Consider the following 8,727-nt stretch of genomic DNA (forward strand, 5'->3'; position numbering starts at 1 on the left):
GTCGGAGCCCGCTCCGTGCTGCGGGACATGGACCCGCCAGGACCCGAGGGGCCCACAGGTCAGGGGGAGACTCCCGCAGAGGTGGCCGGCGACCGCCCGCCCGCCTGCCCCGTTCTTCATTCCCTGCCACCGGCGGCTTTTCAGAAACCATGAGACGGGCACAAACCCAGGTCCCCACACCCCCGGGGCCTCTGTCCGACCGAGGGAGACCACGCTCTGTCTGGAGCGTTGCTCCTGGTCTCCCACGCTGGCCTTGCTCCCTAACGCCGCTCGCTCCTGACCCCTGTCCCGTCCGGAGCCCAGGGCCCTCCCCGACTGGGCGCAGGACTCAAGTCCCCACGCGGGGTTTGCCTGTCCCGTGCCACGGGATCGCATGGGCGTCTCCCGTGTGGGGGCCCGGGTCTGTGTCCCTGTCTGTGTCCCTTTCGCCCGAAGTTCGGTCCCTCTGTGTCTTTCCTCCTGTATTTGCCTCTCGGTCACTCTCTTTTTTTCTGTCTCTATCTTTCCCTCTCTCTGTCTCTGTCTGTCTGTCTGTCTGTCTCTCTCTCTCTGTCTCCTTCTTAGGATCTCTTGTCTCAGTCTCTCCCTCCGGGTCTCCCGCTCCCTGTCTCTGTCTCTGTCTCTCTCCCTGTCATCGTCCCCCCCCAGCCCCAGCCCTTCCTCACGCATGCTGAAGGGAAGTGGGCTGATTGATGGCTTCTTGCTGGAAGGGCCAGCCACGGGTCTCCATTCTCGCTGCCTTCTTTCTCCCCTGCCCCACCTCAGAGCTCCTCCAGATCGGTGGTGTCCTGGGCGGTGGCTGTGGAGGCACTGGGCGCCTTCTGGCTCCAGACGCCTGGGAATCACAGAATGTGAGCTTTTCAGCGCTGAAGTCAGACCCCCTTCTCAGGAAAGTGAAGTAAATTAGACGGGGCTGGTTTGGGGTTCAAGTGCCCTGCCTTCTTTCTCAAAGGCTGCCCCATCTGAGCTGAAAGCAGAGCCCCCTGGGAAGGCATGGAGCCCTGGGCAGACTTTCTCCTGACCTCACCCCTGGGCCTCACGCTTCCTCCTGGCCGGGAGAGAAGGTATGTGAGACCCCGGGTGTTGGGGGGCCGGGAAGCTAGGGGGACTATTCAAGACTGATGTTTTCAAGTGTGGAACACTTGGGGTAGGGAGTCACACACTTGCTGTATTCCCCTGGTGGGAGGGGTTACCATCCACACAGGCGCAGAGATGGGGAACCTGAGGAGAGCATTAGAGAGGACGCATGTCCCGTCCGGCGGGTGACACACGAGGAAGTGGCAGCCACAGCCTGGAGAGTGGGGGGTGGGTAGGGAGGGGGAAGAAGGGAGGAGGGGAGAGGGAGAGAGAGAAATTTTAACCTCATGCATTCATTTCGTGTGCTTTGAAACAAAACAAAGAGAATACGGTAAAATATCTCCCTGTCACCAGGGTTCCCTGCCACCTAGGTCCCCTCTGTGGTTTATTAAACCTCAGTTTCCCCATCTGGAAAAAGGGCCAATAGTTCCTGCCTTGGTGGGTTGTAGCGAGGGCGAGAGATGGGGTCGGTGCCTTCCGTCCGTGTGCTCATCCATCCCACAGACCTTTGTTAGGCACTGACTGTATGCCCGGCACCGGCTGGCAGTTCGGCGGGTGGAGATGAGCACAGGGCAGGGTTTTGCGGTCCCCCGGCGGGTTCGAAGCTCACGCTCGCCCCTCTCCCTCCAGATCTTCCGGCAGACCCCGCCCAGCCCAGGGTGCACTGCCAGGCCTTCCGGTACCCGCTCGCGGTAGATTGCTCCTGGACTTTGCCACCTGCCGCAGACTCCACTGGGCCCACGTCCTTCATTGCCACATACAGGTCAGAGGGCCTGGAGGGGCTTCCCGGGGGTTCCACATCTGGGCATGACAGCCCCCCGGAATCAAGGCAGCTGCAGACTTGACTAACTCTAGGGCAGCGCCAACCAGTGAGGTTATACTTCCCCCAATACGTACTGTGAGCCACATGGGTCCATTAAAGTTCTCTAGAAGCCACATTAAAAAAGAAGAAATGGGTGAAATTAATTTTAATATCTTAAATGTTATCTGTATGTTCCAAATACTTACCATTTAATGATTGTGAGAAAATCGAACATACATACAACGTGTATGTTTAAATTTATAGTAGAAATTAATATTTAATAGGAATAGCCAAAATAGTATCATCTCAACACGTAATCATCATTCTCAAAGTTAATTAGACACTTCACTATCTTTTCATCCGAAGTCTTCAAAATTCCTCGTGTATTTTACGCATATAGCACATTTTGATGCAGATGCTACACTTTCATTGCAAGTTCTTGACTTCTGATTAGATTTCCTAAAATCTGAGGTTGGAGCAGCAGATTCACTTATTCTGAACCACCTTTCCAAGTTTTCCGATAATGGAAAACTTCACATCTAGATTAGATAAATTTAAAGGTCGACCTCAGAGGCGCTCACCAGGGTTAAGTGCTTGATAGCCAGAGGGAGCTCCTGCCGACCACATCCGACGTGCAGATACGGGTCGTTCTGAACATTGCGGAAAGTCCTGTGGATGGCACGGAGCTCAGGTCTGTAAAGTCTGACACACCTGTGGGCTCGGGACTGAAGAGCACAGGAATCTTACCATTTCGGATTCCAGCGTCTGTGACTCTGCAGGCCTCCGAGTGTCGGAATTCTGGGGCTGGAATGTGGACATTTCAGAAACCTTTAGACTGGGGAAGCTGAGCCTCTCCTGTGCTGTATCACCCTCCTCCACCCTGGGTCTTTGCAGGCTCTGTGAGGCTGGGGTGAGCACCTGCCCCAGGCTCCCGCCTGCAGTCCCCACTGGGGTTCAGGGCAAAGGCCTGGCCAGCGGGGAATGTGAAGGCCTCACAGTGCCCACCCCCTGTCCAGGCTTGGCGTGGCCGCCCATGGGGAGAGCCAGCCCTGCCTCCAGCAGAAGCCGGAAGCCACCAGCTGCAGCATCCCGGACATCCAGATGTTCTCCATGGTGCCCTACATGCTCAACGTCACGGCTGTCCACCCCGGGGGCATCAGCAGCAGCTTCGTGCCCTTCGTCCCAGAGCACATCAGTGAGTGGGGGTAGCACTGGGGGTGTGGAGGGCCACCGGCTTCTTCCTGCTCCCCTGGCCCCAAGCACCCCCACCTCCTGCCTGTCGCCCAGTTCTGTCCTCCACCATGGACCCCGTGGGTTCCATCTTCATAGTTAACCAAGAACCCGCCCACTTCTTCCCCTCCTGAGCCTCTACCTGGCCCAGCCTCCTTACGGCGCACCGGGACCACTGCAGTCGGCTCGCCCCGGTTCCCGGCTCCCACCCTCGTCCCCCAGGGCCTGTTCTCCCTGTAGCCGCCAAAGGGCGACCGTGAGCACCCGAGTCAGGCCCCGCCCCTCCTCGGCCCACGGCCTCCAGAGTGCGCGCCGCCCTGGGGTCAAAGCCCAGGTCTTCCTTCCCCCACCCCCGCCCACAGGGCCCTGTGTGACCTGCCCGTCCCTTCTCTGCCAGGAGTGGGTGCGGGCGGTGACTGCTTAAGGATGCGGGACTTCTTTTGGGGGTGAAGGAAAAGTTCTGAGCTAAATAGCGGTGATGGTCACGCACCATTGTGAATGTACCAAAAACCACTGAACTGCACACTTTGGAAGAGTGGGTTTTGCAGTATGCAAATTACGTCTCAAAAAAGCGTTGCAAAACGCTTTCCTCCGCGCAGTCCTAGGCCTCGCTGCTTTTTATGATCAGTAGGTTGGCTTTTGTCTTTTGTCTTCCGCCCTGAAGGACTGAGCTCCGGGCGGGGGGACAGGGCTTGGGTCTGTGTTGGTTACTGCTGGATCCCCAGTGTCCAGAACACCACTGGACACTCAGTGGGTCGTCAATTAATGTTCGTTGGCTGTTTGAATGAGTGAATCGATCCGCCATCCGCTGACCCGGCCTGTTCATCCATTAGTCAAACCGGACCCTCCAGAAGAGGTGCGCCTGAGCCCCCTCCCCGGGCAGCAGCTGGAGGTGCAGTGGGGGCCCCCCAAGTCCTGGCCCTTCCCAGAGATCTTCTCACTCAAGTACTGGATCCGCTACAGGCGTCAAGGGACTTCTCGCTTCCGCCAGGTGAGGAAGACACGAGGTGGCCAGCGGCTGGTCCCCAGCTAGGGAGAAGGGTGCGCGGAAGTTGTGCAGGGGGGTGGGGAGGGGCTCCCCGAAGCTCCAGGTGGCTGGCGTGCCAAATAAAGGCAGCCCAGTAACGAGTCTGCCCTAAAGAATTAGAAATCCAACGAGTCCTTGTACACGAAAATCATAGCAGTGCAATTCACAGCAGCCGAAAAGTGAAAATGGCAATTTTTAAATTGGGATAGAACTCACATGCCTTAAAACTCACCGATTTAAAGTGCCTGAGATGCCAACCTGAGCAAGCCCGATCCTATCTGATCTTGTTGAAGCTAAGCAGGGTCAGGCCTGGTTAGTACTTGGATAGGAGACCACCTAGAGAGACCAGGTGCTGAGGTGTTAAAAAAAACATAGTACCATGTTAAATATCAGTTATAGCTCAATAAAAAATTTTAAATAAAAAAAAGTGCCTGAGCCAATGGCTCTGAGTATGTTTACTAAGTTGTGCAACCTTTAAGTAATCTAAATTTTAATTAATCGAAATTTAAAACGTACGGTGCTGCGGCTGGCAACCACATGGGTCAGTGCGGGTAGGGAACCTGGGTTTGGGGAGCTGCCTGTGTGGCCAAAATGGGACATTCTGAGGACGAGGGGGGACCTGCAAGGCGGAGGGCCGGGCTGGGGAGGGAGCGCGTGGACAGGGAGGAAAGGAAAGACAGGGATAGAGCAGAAGAGCCCGAGCTGAGCGGGTGTCTGGTGGGGACACGGAGGGGTCAAGGCCATGGGAAGAAGAACTGGGTACATTTCCTGAGAGAAGGGGACACGCCATGCCACGTAGCAACAATTAGGTGGCCAGAGCAGGGGCCGGGAGGTAAGTTAGAGGCCCTCTCGCCTCCGCCCCAGAGTCTCCGTGGAGAGGTGGGGTCTCGTGGGGAGAGGCGGGTCTCGGGTGGAGAGGAAGTGAGTCTCTCGCTGGGAGAGGGTCTCGGTGGGAGAGGCGAGTCTCGAGGGGAGAGGCGGGGTCTCGGTGGGAGAGGGTGGGGTCTCGGTGGGGAGGTGGGGGGTCTGTAGAGGCGAGGAGTCTCGGGTGGGGGAGGCGGAGTCTCGCTGGGAGAGGCGGGGCAGGGCGGAGGCTTCGGGGTTGGCGAGTGAGCAGCCCCAGGGGCCTCTGGGCTCCGGGGCGATCTCAAGGCACCTGGCTCCTGGCCCTGGGCGATTCAGGTGTGGGGTGATAGACTCAGCACTGCTAGGTCTGTATGTGAAAGGCATGCTCCTCGCCGACCCTCTGCCATCTCTAAGAACTGGCTGACCGCAGGCAGGGCGGTCTTTCTTCAGCCAGCAAGATGTTTAAGATGTCAAAACATCCTAAGATACAAATAATGAATGGCGGAGGCTCCAGTTGGGGGCTGGTGAGGGATGTTCTGGTCAGGGAGAGACATCCCTAGGGACCGCCGTTTAGGATGGCCCCTCCCAGCCTCCCCGACCCCACTGACCCGCCCTCCTTCTGCCCGCAGGTGGGGCCCATCGAAGCCACATCCTTCACCCTCAGGGCTGTGCGACCACGAGCCAGGTACCACATCCAAGTGGCCGCTCAGGATCTCACCGACTATGGAGAGCTGAGCGACTGGAGTCTCCCCGCCACCGTGTCTGTGACCCTGGGCAAGTAGCGGGCGTCCCAGCACCCAGGAAGAGGGGCTGGGTCCTCGACATCCACCCACCCAAAGGTGGATGGGACCTGAGTATCCCGGCTTCTCTGCTGCTGACTTGTGGGGAACGCTGGACAAGTGACTTTGCTTCTCTGAGCCTCAGTTTCGTGTGACGTGGGGATGTACTCCCTCCTTTGGCTGCACAGCTGCGAATGTGAAATCTTTGTGTCGTTTAATTAGACAAGAACCGTTGTCACTGGACTCAAGACTCTTCCTCTTTTCGTTAACAGACCCAGAGAGGACAGGACAGAGCAGGACGCACACAGCAAATCACCCCTCCAGTGGATGGGGTCAGGGCTGGGCCGGAGGAGGATACATCCGGAAGTGGAGGAAGTTGGGGTGGGGTGGCGGGGGTGCTGCATAGATGGGACACTCGGATTCACTCGGTTCAGCAGTTCGGGTCACCTACCATCTCGATACCTGTCCAGATGTGAGCCCCCCTGCGGGTGCACACAAATGGATCATGAGTTTGGGAAGATTTCTCTGAGGAGGAGGCAAAGCGGCCAGGCCCCAAAGGATTTTCTCAATCCATGGGCTTGTCTGTGGATTTCAGTAGGTCTCATCTCAAAGGTCACGTCCTCTGAGAAGCCTTCCCTGACCACCTCGTCTGTGACAAGCAGAATAATGCCCGCCCCACCCGCCCAAGATATCCACATCCTAAGCCCCGGAACCTGTGCATATGGTAATTTGCAGATGCGGTTAAATGAAGAGTTGTGAGGCTCCTTAACTCAAAATGTAATGATATTTCATTAAGTTAATGGGCATCAAGGAGGGTCACCTTGGATTATCCAGGTGGCCCCAAGAAAGTCACAAGGATCTTTACCCTAAAGAGGCAGGAGGGTTGGAGGGAAGGACAGAAAGAAGGAGACACGACAGTGAAAGCGGAAGTCAGGGTGATGCAGGGCCACAACCCAAGTATCGCAGGCTCCTCTAGTCACTGGAAAAGTCAAGGAAACGCCCCTGCCCCCCATTATCGCTCATGCTTCCCAGCCCCAGAACTCCGCGATCACGGACGTGCGCTCACCCACCGAGCTGGTGGCCGTTTGTTACAGCAGCCACGGGGGACTCGGGTGCCACCTCGAGTGGCCCCTTCTCATCGCTTTCCAGTCGCTGCCCTGTCTCGTCTTCGCAAGGCGTGCCGGGCCCACAGGGTCCTTTCTGTGTGCTCACTGTCTGTCTATCCCTCCAGACGGTGACCGCCGTGAGGGCAGGAAACTTATGTCTTGTTCGCTGCTGTGTCTCCAGTGACCGAACACATATGTGACACAGAACAAACATTTATAAAAGCACGGGGCGGGGGGGAGGAATGGGGTGGGAAGTCCCGGTTAAACGGAAAACAGGCAGGCTGTGGTGGGTGATAGTTGACAGCTAGTGTGTGTATGGGGGGCAGGTGGGGTTGCAGGCTGGTCTTTGGGCCTCTGCCTGTGACTCGAGATAAACTCGGGGAGGGCCATCCAGGGTACCTGCCACGACCTGTGTAGCCCGCGGGAACTGCCCGCAGATCCCACGTGAATGTCAGGGACACAAAGCATGCGTGGGTCCCAGAGGCCCCCACACGGGGTAAGCGCTCAACGACAGGTGGGCTTTTTGTTTTTTTGGTTTTATTTTGCTGAATAAAAGAATGGACAACGGAGTGTCACAACAAGATCACGTCACGACAAGATTTCAACAGGCCACTGCCGACCTCCAGGGGCACAGCGCCTTCCGGAAGGTCCCCAAGTCCAGCTGCCCCGGAACCTTAGTAGCGCCCTACCCAAGTTGCAACCGGAGGGAAGACAGCCGGACTGGGATTTTTGACAGGCGTGGACGTCACCCAATGAAAAAGGGAAGCTGTGTAAACTGCAGCCAATAGCGGAGCGGGAGGAAGTGCCGGTGCCGGAAGTACCTGGGCGGCCTGGGAGGTGCAGGGAACACCAACCCAAAAGACGTCTCTCCCGTGTGTGAGAAGAGTAGCAGGCGAAGATGTCGGAGAGAAAGTGTTCGACCCATTTCCTGTTTAGGGAAAAAAAAAAAAGCGCGTCTCGCCGCCCGCGTCAATTTAATTTTACATAAACACGCTCTTTGAGGTTTGAGGCTGAAGCAAATCTGTCTGGTTTTCAATGTGAAAATAAAATACAGAAGCTGTTCTTGAGGTTATTTCTAAACAGGACTTGTCTCTAATCCTGGTATCACAGAAATACGTACATAAATCGGATTCATCAGATGAATCTTCGGTGGACAACGTCACGTGTCGGAACACTACATTTTCTAGGATTCGAGGTTCTCCGCAATCGAGAATTGCTGCGTTTCGTAACTGGAAATGCCGCTACTGAAAACAGAAAGCCGCAATCAGAACGATGCCATTTGTTTCCAAGGACCATCCAGAGACTAGAGCGATGTGCACATAATAATAGCCAGCTTAGGGCGTGAGGTCAGGGCCATTGTCCGCGAGTTATCCCGGGTCAGACGCTGCAGCCGCCAGCACCACCGGCGAGCGTTTTCGGGCCAAACGGGAAATGATTCAAGCGGAAGTGTTGGGCGTCTGGGGCTTTGTCCCCAGGGTGGGATGTCCCGGAGCCTGGCCACCGTGGGCTCCCCATCTGGACTTTTCTCTTCTCTCCGGCCAGCCTTGCACGGGCCGGGACGTCCCTCCCAGTCACCTGCCATGGGAACTGGGCCTGCACTAAACCTTCCCCTCTGCCGGGCTGTACCCAGCTGCCTGGGGGACGGGAGACGGCGCTTCGGTTATGTACCTGCCTGGGTTTTCCGTAGGGACTTGTCCGGTCGCATCCCTTGGGGGCAGCTTCCTTTAACGCATCGGCATGCTCCGCTGCACCTTCGCGTCCTGCTGCATCCCTTTTTGAAGTCCCCTCTCCGGTCTGCGGGCAGGGAGCCCTTTCAACTGCCTCCACTCGTCCTGACTCCGTCAGGGCAAATCCAGGACG

General features: G+C 56.8%; 1 protein-coding gene across 1 annotated transcript in view; it reads left to right on the forward strand.

The window, feature by feature from the left end:
• EBI3 (Epstein-Barr virus induced 3) overlaps nucleotides 1-6,005 on the forward strand; it is a 6,442-nt gene extending 437 nt beyond the window's left edge. The window contains exons 2-5 of the mRNA XM_039878375.1: nucleotides 1,708-1,840; nucleotides 2,896-3,074; nucleotides 3,943-4,100; nucleotides 5,612-6,005. Coding sequence (XP_039734309.1) covers nucleotides 1,708-1,840; nucleotides 2,896-3,074; nucleotides 3,943-4,100; nucleotides 5,612-5,764 — 623 coding nt within the window. The 3' untranslated portion in view covers nucleotides 5,765-6,005. The remainder of the gene's footprint in view (nucleotides 1-1,707; nucleotides 1,841-2,895; nucleotides 3,075-3,942; nucleotides 4,101-5,611) is intronic.
• The last annotated feature ends 2,722 nt before the right edge of the window (nucleotides 6,006-8,727 follow it).

The sequence above is a fragment of the Pteropus medius genome, unplaced genomic scaffold (genome assembly GCF_902729225.1).
Source record: "Pteropus medius unplaced genomic scaffold, Ma_sr-lr_union100, whole genome shotgun sequence".
In the NCBI taxonomy this organism is placed as follows: Eukaryota; Metazoa; Chordata; class Mammalia; order Chiroptera; family Pteropodidae; genus Pteropus; species Pteropus medius.